Genomic DNA, 18,419 nt, shown 5'->3' on the forward strand with positions numbered 1-18,419 from the left:
TCAATTTGACATTCACATAATATTGAATTCCCTAATGTAGATTAAGGTACGGGGAGGTAATTTTACAAAAAAAGGGAAGGGTTAGGGGAATGGCTGAAAATAGTGCCAGGTTCAGGAAAAAAGTTACAAGCAGTAACTAACAATGAAGAGTTCAAGGTCACACGGGGTAGAGAATCTGATGAGAAGTGCAGTTTTCCCAAGCCATTTTACTTCTCCCCTCAAAGTTCCAAAACTGTCCCTCTTCCTTCCACCCCTCCTCGGGGTGAACAGAAAGATCCACACTTTAAAACAAAATGAAACTTGACAAGGCGATTTAAAAATGTATTTCAAAGAGCAAAGGGACAGAACGAGTCCAGCTATGTCCGAGGAAAAACCTGGTGGGGGACTTGCTCCATCAGACACGAAGACTCGAGTCACAGGCATCCACTGCGCTGGCACAAGTACAGGACGTAAATCAGCAGAGGAGCGTCCAGAAAAGAGCACGCGAGGAGAAAATGGGCTGCATGCCAGATGGAACTGGCACTGCAGGTGAGTAGGGAAAGGATGGTGTAGTCAGTAAACTGCACCGGAACAATCCATCATCTTCGTTCAGAAAGGTGAAACAGATCCTTACACCACACTCAAAAATAAACTCCAGAGAGAATCAAACGGGAGTCGAAACTGATCTTAAATTTAAAAGGGATGACAGAGAACATATGGAACACAGAGGAGAGTAACTTTTGGAGCCTGGCACAAGGAGAGCAGTAACCTCTAGACTCTGACTGAGCCACCTCTAGAAGAGAGAAAGGAATAACCAGGGTGGGGCCACAGGGAGCTTCAAAGTTGCTGGTTTTATTCTCATTCTTACTGTATAAAATTTAAAATTATATGTGTAAAAGAATAATATACAAACACAATATATATACTCCTGTATGAGAAAAACATGCATATGTACATTAGTATTATCTGCTATACAATAAATCAGAAATTAAAACATATAAACATTATACATACTCTTTCATTCCAAGAATATATTTTACTACAGTGTTAAAAAAAAAAATTATAGCCCCTACCTGTGCAGGTATTGAAGATTAGATACCTTCCCCGACTCCCCATCAAGGGTATAATCTCTCTGTTTCTGTGGAAAGCAATGAAGGTAAAGATAAAACAGATGATCCTGTCCTTGGCTCTGACCACCTCATTCCGTGGTGTGGGCCCCAAAGTGCCTGGGAACACAGGCACAGGCTCTAGTAAATGAGGGGTCCTGAAATATCAAACATCTCCTGGGCATATTCTAGAAAAACAAGGCCACTCAGCTGTCACCAGCATCTAAAAACTGGACTTAAGTAGGAGAGTTCAGAGTAACAGCCAGTCAGGCTTCCTTCCACTGCTCCCATGTCCAGACCCAAAGCAGGAACAGCACAGTCCACAGCCCACGGCGCCATTTTAGGGTTTGTGCCTTAGACCCATATTCTGAGATCCAACCCCTTAGGCTGTCAGCTCAGCCTTTTGAGGTTGGCTGAACAATGGCTCCTAAAGATGTATACGTCCTAATTGCAAGACTTGTGAACGTGTTACCTCACACGGTAAGAGACGGGATGAAGTTAAGGATCTCTTAATTAGCCTGGATCATCCAGGTGGGACCAGTATAATTACAGGTTCTTTCTAAGAGGGAGGCAGGAAGGCCGGTAACAGAGAGAAGGTATTGGGACGGAAGCAGAGGTCAGAGAGGAGTGAAGGTGCTAAGCCGCTGGCCACAAGGCAAGAAGTGTAGGTGGCCTCTAGAAGTTGGAAAATCATTCTCTGGAATGCTACAAATAATGCTCCCTTAGAACTTCCAAAGGAGGGGTGCCTGGGTGGTTCGGTCCGACTCTTGGTTTTGGCTCAGGTCATGATCTCAGGGTCAGGGGATCCAGCCCAGAGTCGGGCTCCATGCTTAGCATGGAGTCTGCTTGAGATTCTTTCCCTCCCCCTCAGTTCCTCCCCCTGCTCACGCTCTCCCCCCCCGCCAAAATAAATAAAAATCTTAAAAAAACAAAAACAAAACCACAAAAACCATTCCAAAGGAATGCAGCCCTATGAACCTTTTTTAGATGAACCACCACCCAGAGCTGTGAGACAATCTATTTGTGCTGTTTAAAGCCACTAAGTTTGTGGCAATGTTATAGCAGCCATAGGACAAATTAAGACACCCTGGTCTCACCATCTTCATTACATTCTGTGAGGTGTCCCTGCAACTACTGTTGAGTTCAAGGTGTATGATGGAGAGCAGGGCTCTGTACCTACCCATTAAGTGGATGAAGGGAAGTATAATATACAAAGGTAGCTTAATGGGAAAAGGAAATGGGACTACAGCTTAACAAGTATTTATTGAACGTTTTATACTCGAGGCACCATGGGCAGATGCTAAACTATGTATCTGCTTTTAGTATGCTTATAATCTTGGAAAAAAATATATGACAGAAAAATAAATATAAAACCATACACAAAATGTTAAAAAGCAATTCTTCATTAACTACCAAACAAAAATTACAGCCACGAGTACCAGATATTTAAGCACACAGGGAGATGCTGGGCTAGGACGGTGCCTGCAGGCGTCTCAGAGATGAACTATGAGCTGGACGCTGAACACCAGACAGGGTCTGGACAGGTGAAGAGGGAGAGGAACGACAAGTCAGGTGTGAGGAGGGAAAGGAGAACAGTATAGTTAGTGCACTGGGGTGGGAAAGGCATACTAACAAGACGGTGAGTACAGCAGCTTGAGGCAGAGGACCCAGCGGGGAGCAGCAAAGTATGATCTGGAAACAGACATCAGCTCATGGAATTGGAACTGCACTTGCTAAGCCAATGGGCTCTCAAGCAGGGTGCACACGACCCAACGAGTGTGGTATAAGAAGAAAATCAGAACTTCTATTTTTCTCATTTCTATTAAATTTACAAAGTAGATAACACACAAATAAACGTATCAGGTACCTGCTCTATTTTACTTACGGGGTGCATTACCGTGAAAGTTTGGAGCTCCCTGCTCTAGACCTGTTTGCTGCTGACAGGAAAGACCTGGAGAACTGAACCCAGACCAAGATGGGAAAAGCCATCAGACCTCTGAGGCAGTCCAGACAGAGGACAAAAGGCTAATCAAAAACAGGGCAGGGGCAAGGGACAGAAAAGTAGAGAAGTCAAAGGGAGAGATAGTAGGGTTTCTGATGGTAGGGAAGAAGGAAACAAAGACAGTCCCGAGGTTTTCAGCCTAGGTGCCCGAATGAATCATAGGGACATTAAAAAAAAAGAGCACTGGAGAAGTCCATCTGGAGCCATGAATTTGCGACCAAAGGCTTAACAGGTAATAAATGAACCCATTAGGAAGAACAGGATGGAGAAAATTTCTCAACCTGATGGAGTTCAGAGGCTTCTGTTTGTCAGCCCATCACTAGATCTAAAAATACTATGGCTAAGAGTCTGTGCACTCAGACCACTGGGCCCGCCTCCCCCCCACCCCGCCCCGCCCTGCCAAGAACAAGACACAGACTGAGAAGGACCTCAGCCTGGAGCAAGAGCTGGTGGCCCAGCTGACAATCCTACCTGATCTGGCTTGAGCTCTTCCCGAACGGCCTGGATGGCGTCCCGACACTCACTGAGCATGGATTCAAACAGACGCTCCTTGGTTTCCTCACTTTCAGCCTAAACAAAGGCAGAAAAAAATTTGCCTCTCAATAAGCCATAGTATTTTAATGCGAGGAGGGCATAACTGTGCCTTGATTCCCCCCATTATATACAAACACACACATCCAGCCAGAAACACCCCAAATCAGAGATCGTTTCAACTGTCACTAGTCTCCACCAGGTAAGATTTTTCTTATAGACTTATTCGTTATTCATACGGAAACGGAATGACATATATACACACGTATGTATAAATATAAAGTGAACACACTGAAAAAGAATCTGCATAACTGGTCTGAAACTATCTGTCAAACAACAGATGCTTTAAATTTTTTCCCATCATAGAACTTTCTACTACTTTCCTCCACCATTTCTGCCTCTGCTCAGGACCTGCCCGACATCCCTGAAACAGCACATGAGAACAAATGGTCTCAAGCTGTACGGTGTGCCAGCAGTTACCCTCACAAACGTAACCCCAAAGACGTGCAGGTCCTGGATTTCTTTTAGGTCCAAGCAAGTGAGTAATGTTATTAACCAATACCAAGTCAAAAATGTATTTCTGCTAAGGATCATACAAAACTCCCTTCACCATAGATTGTGCACTTAGATATTTCCTGTGGCTACGATGAGGTTGACAAGCACTCCGTGACAGTCTCTGCACAAGTTCCAGGGCATCGCCCCTCTGCTAGCCAGCTGGGAAAAGGGAAAAGTGATTCATTAACGGAGTACCTGCCAAACCACATTACAATTCTAAAGAATCTGACTGAGCTGGTAGGAGTGGATTAGAGGCAGAAAGGAGATGAACTTGTGGTGCCGGCAGACCCACTGTGACATTAAGACATCAACACTCCATTATTATATTTGACTTTCCACAGAAACATCCAATCTGATCTCTTGACATTCAACTGACCTCTAAGACAGCCCAAAAGAAAACCCATTACTGCCCATTCCTTTAAGAGGTTGGTAGCGGCTTAAAGAAAAACCTTTTCTTCTCTTAAGAACTCTTATGTTTTTCCTAGTTTTCCCAGTGTGTGTGTGGGGGGAAACTTCCTTGTACATTACCCAACATAAATCAAACAAACTTTTCTACTTATATTGACTTTTCTGTTGCTCACTAACTTAGGAAAAAATCAAGGGCACGGTCATTCTATAAATCTCTCAAGGCAAACACCGCCACTATTAATTTACTGAAACCTAAACAGCACTGTCCAACAGAACTCTCTGTGACAGGGCGCCTGGCTGGCTCAATCCAGGGAAACATGAGACTCTCCATCTCCAGGTTGTGAGTTTAAGCCCCACACTGGGTGTAGACATTACTTAAAAATAAAATCTTTGGGGCGCCTGAGTGGCTCAGTCGGTGAAGCATCTGCCTTCAGCTCAGGTCATGCTCTTGGGGTCCTGGGATCGAGCCCTGCATCGGGCTCCCTGCTCAGCGGGAAGTCTGCTTCTCCCTCTGCCTCTGCCCCTCCCCACCACTCATTCTCTCAAATAAATAAAATCTTTAAAAGATAATAATAAAATAAAATCCTTATTAAAAAAAAAAAGAATTTTCTGTGATGATGGAAACACTCTCTAGCTGCCCTGTCCAGTAGAGCAGTCATCGGCCACATGTGGCTACTGAGCACCTGAAATTTTCATTAATTTAAGCATCAACAGCCACAGATGTTCATGTGTCTAGTGTACTCAACAGCGCAGAGAAATGCTTCACATAACACAGCGTAAGCAGCACCTCAAGTCAGCAAGACTCTTTGTGATAACTGAGTCAAACTTGCTGGCCAATGTTCTGAAGTACAAATCCTGCGGACTGGGGCAGCCATGAAACAGTTAACAGCTGGAATCGGATCTGTGAATAGACGCGGCAGCAGGTGCGCGCACACGTGCGCATGCACACACGCGCACGCACATGCGCGCCCACACTGTTAGCAGGCAGGATAAGCTCGTGCATCAGTTCTGATGTCATGCAATCCAGCAGATATGCCACCAACACCACTTTAAGAAGGGTGCGGTTCGACGTTTGGAGCAAGGGGTATATAGAGTAAGAGAGGAGTAAATCTCATTTCACCAGCTACACAGGATTTGTCTGCTTTCCTGTAGAGAGTGCAGCTCAAATAAAAAAAAACTAAAATGATGCAAAATGCTAAACCTCTTTACTGCCATGTATTACTCTCCCTTCCTTGGAATAAGGTCACCTCGGCATCAAGGTGCTGAACATACGCAAACTTTCCCTCTGCTTCCACAGAAGTCTAAGTTCCACTGGGATCTTTACCGAAGACTGAAACCACACCGCAGGAAAAAGCTCAACAGAAGGGGAAGGCTTCGGTCAGTTGGGTTTTCTGCCACCCACACTACCCAGTGACTCAGAGATCACTCATCTTTGCAGCAGAACTTCTCAGAGTTCTCCCTGGGCTGGACAAAATGTCTTCAAACAGGGAGCCTGAAATGTACTTGCTACTTTCACTAGTATTTACATACCTATCTTGGAGGCTAAAATCATCCTGAAAATAAAATGGAATAAGAACACCTCTACATGCAGAGGCAGGATTTCTCAGCATCTACACGCAGACCTCCCAAGTCAGCCACGGAACCCACAAGAATGTGCTCCTCAACCCATGTGGCAAACTCCCTGCATAAGAATTTGTGGTCTGCCTGCACTTTTTTTCCAGGTGTGCCTATAAGACAGAGAAATCTTCAGCCTAGAAGTAATGTGTTACTTGGACCTAATAAATAAAAACAAATTGTAGATCGATTTTTGTAAAACTTGGAACACTCCAGGATGTGCTTTTTGACAGCCTTAAGACATGTCTCAAGGACCTGTACAGAAGAAAACCAGCTGTGTTTCCTGAGGTAGAGACCCCCTGCTGTTCAAAAGCCTTTCCAGATTGTTTCACTTGTCTACAAAGACTGCTGGAAGGTGGCGGTGTGACTAACAGACAGACAAGGCAAGTCTGACCACATTCTCCACCACACCCATAGGAGAACCAAGGGAATGGGAATCAAGCCTTCCCCAGGACACTAAGGTCCAGGAAACAACACATGGACATCTGGTAAAGGAGAATACAAACCTCACTTAAGAACAGCTTTTCTTTTCTTTCTTTCTTTTTAAGATTTTTTTTTTTTTAATTCGACAGAGACAGAAACAGCCAGGGAGAGAGAGAACACAAGCAGGGGGAGTGGGAGAGGAAGAAGCAGGCTCACAGCAGAAGAGCCTGATGTGGGGCTCGATCCTGTAACGCCGGGATCACGCCCTGAGCTGAAGGCAGACTCTTAACTGCTGTGCCACCCAGGCGCCCCTCTTTTTTTTTTTTTTATAGAGAAGGACAAATGGTCTCCCTTTCACTCATTCATTGAAGTATTAACCATAACGCAAGGATAAAACTCATCAAACCTGCCATCTTCTCCAAAAGAGTTGCCTGACATCCTCACAACGCAACCACCAGTGACGAGTCAGGAACAGTCAAGTGTTAATAAAGCAAAATAGAAACAAATTATAAAGTAAGGCAACTACTTAGCCCTTGAAGACGTAAAACCTGGCTCAGGAGACCAAGAATTTTGCAACTGGATTTTGGCAGCAGATTAATTCCCTGCTCCAGTCTTTTCAGTCTAACACTTTATCTCCCTGAATTATTTCTTCCTTCTATGCTTTTCAGTAAACTGCTGTTCTAGTATTTAAATGTCATAAAACGTCTACAAGCAAGCATAAACTGGGCCTACCAAATTCTTGCATTCCAGTCCCTACAGGGGAGGCAATACCAACACCAGCTAGGTGAAGGGGCACCTGACCGGCTCAGTCGGTGGAACACACTACTCTTGATCTCTCGGTTATGGGTTCGAACCCCATGTTGGGTGTGGACATTACTTAAAAATAAAATCTTTAAGAAGAAAAAAAGAAACACTGAAACCAAGAGCCCTGCATCTCCAAGGCACAGCTCTTGGTTCCCAGCGGAGGAAACAACGCCACATAATGACAACAGGCAAGGTGGAGAAGACCTGTGTGGCATCCGGCCAAATAATCTGGTAGTGGCACCAAGGGGCATATGGTTCTTCCTGGGATTAACTTCAAATGGCCAGAGGGCATTTTCCCTAGTTAATAATCCATGCTTGATTCAATTCAGTAGACATTTAATCAGCTACAGTGCTAGACCGACTTCTAAGGATTTAACTGAACTTTATCTCATACTGAACTTGAATTATTTTACTTACCACTAGACTTGATACACATGTGTATATAGAACAGTAGGCACTGAGCTGTTTTAATGTTAAAGCCTTACCGGGATTCCCTGGGACTGACACATATTTTGTTTCATCTACATCTTCTACACCTACCACATCATTTAAAGACCTCTGATACTCAGAAGTGACCCTAATGCACCGTAAGATCCTTAACAGCCAGAGAGAACTGTATTCATTGCAATCAGCACACTAACTAGGCACTTAATAGAGTCTAACGCCACACATCCTACAAACACTGGAACGATAAGGAAACTCTATAAACTTTGTCAATAAAGTCAACAATGTACATGAAATTAATAAATGCCTTTTAAAAGTAAGACTCACCCAAAGGACACAAGACGAAACAGAAAATCTGAGTAGTTCTTTATCTCATAAAGGAATTATATTTGTTTAAAACAAGCAAAAACAGGGGTGCCTGGGTGGCTCAGTTGTTGGGCGTCTGCCTTCGGCTCAGGGCATGATCCCAGCGTTCTGGGATCGAGCCCCGCATCAGGCTCCTCTGCTGGGAGCCTGCTTCTTCCTCTCCCACTCCCCCCTGCTTGTGTTCCCTCTCTCGCTGGCTGTCTCTATCTCTGTCGAATAAATAAATAAAATCTTAAAAAAAAAAATAAAACAAGCAAAAACAAATTTTAAAAACCTTCCTGTGAATATCAAATCACTGTTATACACCTGAAACTAATGTTTTACATCAGTTATATCCAATTCCAAAAAAGAAAAAACCCTTCCTACAAAAAAACCTCTAGGCCCAATAGTTTCACTGGTGAATTACAATAAACATCTGAGAAAGAAAAACACTGATATTACATACATTCTTTCAGAAACAAGGAAGATCTCTAAACTCGTTTTATGAGGTATATATAACCCTGATACCAAATCCAAAAAAAAGACATTATAAGAAAATTATAAGCCACTTCCTCATAAAAATAGATGCAAAATTCTTAAATATTAACAAATGAAATCTAGCAATGTCTAAAAAGTACTATGATATACCATAACCAAGTGGGATTACCTCAGATATACAAGATTTAACACTGAAAATTAATCAAAGTAATTCACGTTAATAGCCTTCAAATATTCCTCCCTCTTCAGCCTTTACTCTCAAATTGAAAGATGTGAAACTGTCCTCATTATGGCTCCTTCTAACCCTTTGCTTTCTTACAGCCTTCACACACTCCACTGTATTCCATGAACAGCAATTAAACACGCATATGCTATTCCCGCTTGCCAAAGCCTTTTAATTTTCTTTCATCTCGTCATAAATGTCTGATAAATAATTAAGATTTATAGAGCTATTCAGGGGCACTGGGGTAGCTCAGTCAGTTAAGAGTCTGCGTTCGGCTCAGGTCATGATCCCAGAGTCCTGGGATCAAGTCCCACACTGGGCTCCCTGCTCAGCGGGGAGTCTGCTTCTCCCTCTGCCCTTCACCCTGCTCGTGCTTGCTCTTGCGTGCTCTCTCAAACAAATAAAATCTTAAAAAAAAAAAAAAAAGAAGAGAAAAGAAAAAGATTTGTAGAGCTATCCAAAGCATGGTCCTGGGACCAGCAGAATTAGCATCACATGGGAGCTTATAAAAGAAGCAAATTCTTGGGTCCCAACACAGACTTACTAAATCAAAATCTCTGGGGAGTGGGGCCTTGAGTATTTTTTTAAATGATTTTATAATTTTTTTCATCAGTGTACTCTTTTCCCATCCTGCCCACCCAACCTCCTCTCTGGTATATCCTAGATTCTATATATTACAATTTAGGTTATATACTGTATTCCTATAATAAAGTATGCTAGAGAAGAGAAAACATGTAGAAAATCATATGGAAAATACATTCACAGCATTGTATTGTATTTATCAAAAGAATGTCCACCTATAAGTGGACGTGCACAATTCAAACCTGTGTTGTTCAAGAGTCAACTGTATTTTTTTTTAATCTATTCAATGTTGGAGTAACATTGCTGTTTTGGCTTTTTATGTTTTAAGTAGGCTCCACGCCCAACACAGGTCTTGAATTCAGGACCCTGAGATCAAGAGTTGCACGTGCCACTGACTGAGACAGCCAGGTACCCCAACACTGCCGGATTTTTCTTGCCAATACTACCAAAATTTTGGCCAATCTTGAACAATTTTAGAAGGAGCAGCTATGGGGCACCTGGGTAGCTCAGTCAGTGGGGCATCCAACTCTTGGTTTCAGCTCAGGTCATGATCTCAGGGTCCAGGGTCATAAGACTGAGCCCCTGTGTTAGACTCCTTACTCAGTGAGGAGTCGGCTTGAGATTCTCTCTCCCTCTCCTCCTGGAGAGCACACTCTCTAATAAATAAATCCTTTAAAAAAAAAAAAAAAAGGAGCAACTATGACCTGAAGACCCAGAAGTCAACCCTTTAAATATGCTAACACTCAAATCTGAGAGTAATCCTTTTAAAAATGTACAAAGCTCAACTAGTCATCATATGATTGAAAGGATCCTCAATTTTGAAAGCAATGCTTCACAAGCAGTTGTAAAATGCTTTTATTTCATTATCTAATTTAGCTCAAGCTGATTTCATGAATAAGGCAAAAAGATCTCCCCCATGTGGGTTTTATTTTCTCATTATGCATATAAAGCAGGAGAAAGATAAAACCCCTCTATCCCTTCTCCTTCCACATAGGAAACTCCCCGGCCCCCACTAATCTACTGAACTGGAGAGGATTCCCTGCCAAGGACTATTTGTCTCAATTAACGCTCTGTCCATTAGATCTTTCCCAGGGGCCCAGACCCTGCTTGTGTACCGTGTACCACATTAAGATTACATTAGCTATTCACCAAACCCAAGTGAAATGATGCGGTTACTAGCCTTCCTGATATGTGGAAAAGTTCAAGAACACAAGTTTTGGAGTCAAAAGGGCATGGTTTACAGGCAAGCACTCCCTTCTATCAAACGTGTATGGCTGTGGACAAGTTATATGGTCTCTCTCAGATCTGTTTTCCCATCTGTACAATGAGAGTAATCACCCACCAATAGGATTAAAAAGGTAAAAACATGAAAGCTTTAAATAGCGCATCTGGGACATTAAGGAGGACTGTTACCCTCCTTTGCTCATCTCCGTGGTGTCTCTGTCCAGGTGACCACCGTGTATTTTTAAATTTTGTGAACTGATACATAAGACCACGGAAAATCTTTACAATACGCTAAGAAAAACAGGACTCAAAATCAGATCGCAGTATGGTTTCAACAAGTAAAAAACACATAACATCGCTCATGAACATGAAAAAGACTAAAAGGAAACACACTGTTGGCCTTTTTATGAGCATAACGCCACATCAATGAAGGTATATGGGAAGTGGGACTTAAAAACATTTAATTTTTCTAAACTTTAAGCTAAATAAATTTAAAATTAATAAACGTTAGCTTTCCTTGTCCTTTACCTAATATATGTCTGTGGCCCCATTCCCAAGGAGCTCCCTCCCCTTTAATCTGCCCCGTGGGCTTCCCCCAAACCCGACCACAGCCAGAACTCCTGCCCCACTGTCACTGATGGCTGCTCTTCTCTTCCAGAACATACCACTTTGAAACAAAAAAATTAACCCAACCACATAAGCTCAAGGGCTGCTACAAGAATTGTAGTCCAGAAGAGACACTATCATACAACAGTGCTGATGAAATGCTCTCCAGAAAAGCTTCTCGGTCTTTTAAAGAACAAATCAACTTACTAGTATTGCTCTCGTCTTCCGCCCTTTAAGCAAATCGAAGAGAAACAAGAGGAGCAATACACAACCCAGACAGAGGCACAAAGAAGTTCTCCCACCGTGGAAAGCTGTCCTCAACCCAGAGTAGCTACTTTGGAACAAGTCACTGAAAAGTTTGGACGCTTAAAACAACTCATAAGCACAACTAACAAAGCACTCCCACGTACAAATTATTCAGGGTGCATGGCTTACTGCGAAGTGGCAGGAAACGCCCCTGGGGCAGGCTGCAGACATGCTCAGCAGCTGGGTGTTTTTTCTTTTTAGATGCTCTTCACCTCATGGAGGAAGAGATCCAAAAAGTGCCTTCATCACTATCTACTTTGTACAAACTAAGATCACCAGATCTCTCATTTTCTGGAGCTTATTCAGTTGTTCGTACTCACGAACAGGTAACAATTATGTCCGTAAGCAACATCAAGTAGTACCGCTTTGCAGGAACATGGCATAAATGCCACATGTAAAACGAGACATTCTGGCTTAGCCAGACTCTCCTGAAAAGGCTCAGGAATGAGAGGGGCCCCTTTAGAAGGCTAGGACAAGAGGTCAGACAGACACAAGTTAGGCTGCGGCACCACCTGCTGGGCCGGACGGGACCCCCTGCATTAAGCCAGCCTCTCGCCGCTCCCAGTTCCATGTCCATGTCCAGGACTGCCACTGCCCATTTCTTTGCCCTCCCAACGCAAGAACTCTACTACGAGCTCAGCTTTTACAATAACTTGGTGACCAAATCCCAAATAGCGTGAAGACAAATTTCTGTTTTGTGAGAAATAAGCAGCCACCTACATTGTAAACACACAGGGACAACTTCAGACACGCACGGAAGAGAACAGGCAGCTGCTTCTCACCTGGGCAACGGCTGCTTCATTATCAGCCAATCCCAATAAAAAGATCCTCACTTTGTCGATCTTCACTGGAACCGTTCTCCCTCTCCATTCCACTTCGCTCATGGTGGCTGCCTGTTTGGCCCGAGTCTGAGTGATCAACGCCTGGAAAGTAGTTTTCAAAAGTCAAAGCTTTACCTTCTGGTGGCGAAAGGAAGAAAGACCTACTAGTTGTCTCTTTCTATAATTAATATATTACTCCTTACAAAGTACTACATAAATTGTATTTAAATTCCTCCTTGGTATCATCTGTCTTAGCTTATAGAAACTCAGACATTGAAAGGACATAACAGAAGGTTAGAAAGAGTAACAGTGGGGCGTCTGGTTGGCTCAGTCGGTAGACCATGTGACTCTTGGCCTCGGGGTAGTAAGTTCAAGCTCCACGTTGGATGTGGAGCCTACTTAGAATAATAATGATAAAAAATTTTTTAAAAACTTGAAAAAATTAAAAAGACCAACAACAAGTTTCGGTAATGGCGTAGGAGAAAAACGTTATCTGTATATGCTGTAAGCAAAAACGTAAACTAGTAGAAACGTAAAGGTATTTATCAATATGAATCAAAAGATTCCAAAATATTCAATCCCATGTTTAGGAGTGGATCCTAAGGAAAGAACTAAGAATGTGTACAAAACCATGGATATTCATGGTAATACTATTTATCACTTAATCAACAATAGTGAAGTGCTCACGTGAGGCAGACTTCGGTATGACAGAGCACCACGTGGCTAACAAAACATGACAGTGTAGGAATATTTACTGAAGTGGAAAAAAAACCACTCGAGACGTTATATTTAAAAAGCACGTTACTAAACAGTATATACTGAGATCCCATTTAGAAAATATATGCCTTTTTCGGGCAACTGTGTGGTTCAGTCAGCTGGGCATCCGACTCTTGGTTTCAGCTCAGATTGTGGTCTTGGGGTCATGGGATCAAGCCCTGCGTCAGGCTCCGCACTCAGCGGCCAATCTGCTTGGGATTCTCTCTCCCCTCTCCCTCTCTTTCCACCCAGGCTCTTTCTCGCTCTAAATAAATAAAATCTTAAAAAAAATAAAAAATATATATGTATATATATATGTGCCTTTCTTTCCTACATATACAAAAATCTGTAAGTTATTCATCATGCTATTAGCAGTGGTTACCTCTGATTTTACCATGTGATTTTAGTTTTCCCCCATCTTTCGTATTTCCCACTTTTCCTACCTGCCTACATTACTTGCTTAGAAAATAAATGAGATAATAAAATGAATACTTTAAAATATTAGATGAAAAAAGCTTTTTGTTAAAAATACAGGGATATAAACACGCATATATTTACAGCAATTACAATGACTATAAGATTATGGATTACTTCTTTTTCTGGACTTTTTCAAACCAAAGACTTCACAAAAACATACAAACTAGATTACCTCCAATTTTTCAGCCAGAAGACCCTCAGTGCCCCCAGACCTCAATCTCATCTGCATGAGTTCATTGATAGCTGACTGGTCCCCTGAGAAAGAGAGAGCTGTTGAGTCGACATCTTCAAGGGTCTGGTCTGATCTCTCAAGAAGCACTAGCTTCAACTCCGAGCCCTTCCCCTTGCATGAGCACATTTCAGTGAACACCAAATCCTTTCACAAAGCTCTTGAGCAGTACAGAAGTGGGCAGGATGGAAATAAAGCAAAAGAACTGCCTTCCGTGACTTTACGCTGGGCTGACTTCAACAGCTCTACTTTTCTCATCAGCCGAAACCCGTGCCAAGAACGGACGCAGGGACAAGGAAAGCACGAAGTTAAACAAATCCTCTAGTCTCTCTGAGATGAACCACCACCAACCCACCCATCTTCGCTCGACTTAGCCCCTGCTCACCAATGTTATATGCACAGTAGCGGATATTGGGTGAGATCTCTTCCACACGCTGGTTGTACAGCACAGCCTGCTCTTCTGTGAAAGCACTGGCTAGTTTCTCATAGATAGTTCTGCGAGGAAAGAAACACCAGCTTTCACAGCAGCCTTACTTCAAGAAATAAAAAGGAACACAATGGCTAAAAACAGAACATGGCACTTTGAGACCCTTCTACCAACTATGAGAACTGGCATGGTTCTAAGGATGACCAAGAATAATCAATATTCCTAAAGAGAAAGAAAAAAAATAAATAAGTGGGGCTTGCTCAGTCAACTGGGTGGCCAACTCTCAATTTCGGCTCAGGTCATGATCTTGGGGTCACGAGATCAAGCCCCATGTCAGGCTCCTTGCTCAGCAGGGAGTCTGCTTGGGATTCTCTGCCCCTCCCCACCATGTGCTCTCTCCCACGTGCACATTCTAAAATAAATAAAATTTAACTAAATAAATAACTGTACTACTGTAGAAAAAATCATCAGGTGATCTGCAGCTCGAACGGGACTATGTACGATCGAAATTGGCGGTGTCTTTTGAACCAGGGGACTTACTTGCATTTGTTAAAAGCCTCAATCGCAGCTTTCCATTCTTGATGCTCAAAACGCAGCATTCCTGAGAGGTAAGCGGTGTAAGCCTGGAAAGGGGGAGAAGGGAACTGCTTCAACACCCAAGAGCCAATGCCACCGCTCAATCTCCTCCACCTACTTTCAGCTTTGACACCAGGATTACAGAGATATCCATCGGGGTGATTTTACTTTATTTTTAAGAAGGCTTCAAGCCCAGCCTGGAGCCCAACATGGGGCTTGAACTCAACCCTAAGATCAAGACCCAAACTGAGATCAAGAGTCAGACACTCAACCAACTGGGCCACCCAGACACCCTTATTTCAGGGTGATTTTAAAAGAGAAAACGTATTGGGGCGCCCTGGTGGCGCAGTCAGCGGAGCGTCCAGCTCTTGGTTTCAGCTCAGGCCATCATCTCAGGGTCATGGGACTGAGCCCACATCGGGCTCCGTGCTCAGAGAGCACAGTCTGCTGAAGACTCTCTCTGCCCTCCCTGTGGCACACGCACTCTCGTTCTTAAAAATAAATAAATCTTAAAAAAGAGAGAGAGAGAGAACTTTACTTAATAAAATGTGATACAAAGATAATTCACCATAATTCATTTACTGCCTAGAGAGTGTAAAAAAAAAAAAAATCTGTTTTCTTCATGTGACTTAACAATTAGTTTCCAGGATATAACATTCGGTATCAGAAGCTGAATGTAAATTTGCAGTATCTCTTTCTAAAAATTCATTTCAGAGGTGCCTGGGTGGCTCAGTTGGTTAAGCATCTGCCTTTGGCTCAGGCCATGCTCTTGGGGTCCTGGGATCAAGCCCCACACCAGGCTCCCTGCTCAGCAGGAAGTCGGCTTCTCCCTCTCCCTTTGTCCTTCTGCCCTGCTCGTCTGTGCACACGCTCCAATAAATAAATCTTTAAAGGGGCGCCTGGGTGGTTCAGTCGTTAAGCATCTGCCTTTAGCTCAGGTCGTGATCCCAGGGTCATGGGATCGAGCCCCGCATCAGGCTCCCTCCTCCGCTGGGAGCCTGCTTCTTCCTCTCCCACTCCCCCTGCTTGTGTACCCACTCTTGCTGGCTCTCTCTCTGTCAAATAAATAAATAAAATCTTAAAAAAAAAAATGCATTTCAAGAAATTCTCATTTCTCTGAAATAATACACCGTATGTTAACTGAATCTATTTTTTTCTGAATTTAAATAAAATTTAAAAATGCAGAGAGCCCTGAAAAAAATTCTTATTTTGTGAACTTCCCAGATCTAAGAGTCAAGCTTTCTAGCTCCATTTCAAGAGATGTGTGAATTTTTTTTTTTTAAAGTTAAAGCTAATTATTAAATAACAAAGAGCTCAGGGCACCTAGCTGGCTCAGTTGGTATGACTCTTGATTTTGGGGTCATGAGTTCAAGGCCCACACTGGGTGCAGAGATTACACACACACACACACATACATACATACATAAAGTTAGGGGGGAAGAAAATAAACCAAGAGCTCAAAAAAAAAAAAAAGAGATGTCAGCTTCACCTTGAGATAGCAACACTATGTTATTTCCTCTCCTGTCAATTTATAACATTAAGAAACTGTTCTGTTTAACTATAAAGTCACGTCTCTAATCTCCGCAATAAAGCAAAGCTGAAGTTAAGATACTAACCTGAGCCTCTAACTTGGTCTTGGCATCCACGCGATTGCTCTCACACAAGCGTTCCAATTCCTCCGCGTGCTTCACGGCTTTGCGCAGGCGAGACAACAAGTGGAACCGTTTCCGGGGTTCAGTGTTGGCTTCCTGTTTCAGCTGCATGGCATAGCTCCAGGCTCGCTCAGCATCCATCAGAACCAGAAGCAAATACCTAAACGAGAGAGAATAGGCAACCTGAACAATGAATGCCAGGGGCATCAGACTTTGATATTCCCCAAGGCACAATCTTCAGCCTCTCAACTTCTCCCTACGCCCTCCCTGGCTTTCCTCCTCAGAACTACTCTTCTCGGGGCACCTCGGCGGCACAATCGGTTAAGTGTCTGACTCTTGGTTTCGGCTCAGGTCATGATTTCAGAGCTGTGAGATCGAGCCCCGCCTTGGGCTGTGCGGTAAGCGTGGAGTCTACTTGAGATTCTTTCTCCCTCTGCCCCTCCCACTCAGGCTCTAAAATTTTTTTTTTTCAAGATTTTATTTATTCATTTGACAGAAAGAGAGGCAGCGAGGGAGGGAACACAAGCAGGGGGAGTGGGAGAGGGAGAAGCAGGCTTCCCGCTGAGCAGGGAGCCCGATGTGGGGCTCGATCCCAGAATGCTGGGATCACGACCTGAGCCAAAGGCAGACGCTTAAGGACTGAGCCACCCAGGTGACCCTCAGGCTCTAAAAAAAATTTTTTTAAAGATTTTATTTATTTATTTGACAGAGATAGAGACAGCCAGCGAGAAAGGGAACACAAGCAGGGGGAGTGGGAGAGGAAGGAGCAGGCTCATAGCGGAGGAGCCTGACGTGGGGATCGATCCCAGAACGCCAGGATCACGCCCTGAGCCGAAGGCAGATGCTTAACAACTGAGCCACCCAGGCGCCCCTTAAGCTCTAATATTAAAAAAAAAAAAAAGCAAAAAAAAAAAAAAAAACCCCCAAAACTCTACTCTTTTCACAGTATCAGTCATGGCACCCAACCAGTATCTATGATCAGGCTCCACCTCAAGTTTCTAACCACCTACCAGACACATCTCACTAAAAACACCTGCTACCACTGCAAATTTGGCAAATACAGACTTACTCTTCCCCAATTTTAGCAAAGAGGCAGTCCAGGCACACAATCTGGCCTCATCTTTCAATCAACACCTCCTCCATCCCAACCCAGCTGAAAACCAAGTACTTAAGAGATATTATATTGAAGTGGTTTAGAAAAAGGCTCTAGAATCAGGGTTGGAATCTCAGTGCCATCTGTCACTAGCTATGTGACACTGGACAAAGTACTAATCTTTCTTTGCCTCAGTCTCTCGTGTAGTAATATATATAACACACTTAAACCAGAGTCTGGCACTTACTAAGGGCTGAATAAATTAGCCACTTTAATATTGTAATGGAAAATTTTTTGTTCAGCTACTGCCTTGATTAATCTTCCTTAAACATTAGCTTAATCTTATCTCTTCAAAATGAAGGATCTCCATCACAGAGATCCTTCCTAACCTGTTCTCATCAGATTTAACCAATACCTCTGGCTGAATCCCACCATGGGCTCTATGCTCTAGTTTCCTGTGTCTCCATACACCAAGCTCCCAGCCTCTGCTGCCCGAGCAGCAGCTAACTGCCTAGAGCATCCTAATTCCTGAAGTACATTCAGATACCAAGGCATACTGTCTCCCCTCACACAGAATGCTCTTTCCTCTCAGAAACCCCTCAAGGTCCAGCCTCCTCAATGCAGGCTTCCTGGTTTCCCTATCAAAAACCTCCTGGGGCGCCTTGCTGGCTCAGTCAGTAGAGCATGCAACTCTGGATCTCTGGGTTGTGAGTTCAAGCCCCATGTTGGGTGTAGAGA

The 18,419-nt window shown here is 43.4% G+C and overlaps 1 protein-coding gene across 2 annotated transcripts in view; it reads right to left on the minus strand.

The window, feature by feature from the left end:
* SRP68 (signal recognition particle 68) overlaps positions 1–18,419 on the minus strand; it is a 31,385-nt gene that overhangs the window by 8,192 nt on the left and 4,774 nt on the right. For both annotated transcript variants that reach the window (XM_034640274.1, XM_019800350.2), the window contains 7 exons: positions 16,553–16,748; positions 14,901–14,983; positions 14,319–14,428; positions 13,877–13,959; positions 12,433–12,573; positions 3,559–3,657; positions 1,053–1,117 (listed from right to left, as the gene is read on the minus strand). In XM_034640274.1, the coding sequence (XP_034496165.1) occupies positions 1,053–1,117; positions 3,559–3,657; positions 12,433–12,573; positions 13,877–13,959; positions 14,319–14,428; positions 14,901–14,983; positions 16,553–16,748 (777 nt within the window). The remainder of the gene's footprint in view (positions 1–1,052; positions 1,118–3,558; positions 3,658–12,432; positions 12,574–13,876; positions 13,960–14,318; positions 14,429–14,900; positions 14,984–16,552; positions 16,749–18,419) is intronic.

The sequence above is a fragment of the Ailuropoda melanoleuca genome, chromosome 13 (genome assembly GCF_002007445.2).
Source record: "Ailuropoda melanoleuca isolate Jingjing chromosome 13, ASM200744v2, whole genome shotgun sequence".
Taxonomy (NCBI): Eukaryota; Metazoa; Chordata; class Mammalia; order Carnivora; family Ursidae; genus Ailuropoda; species Ailuropoda melanoleuca.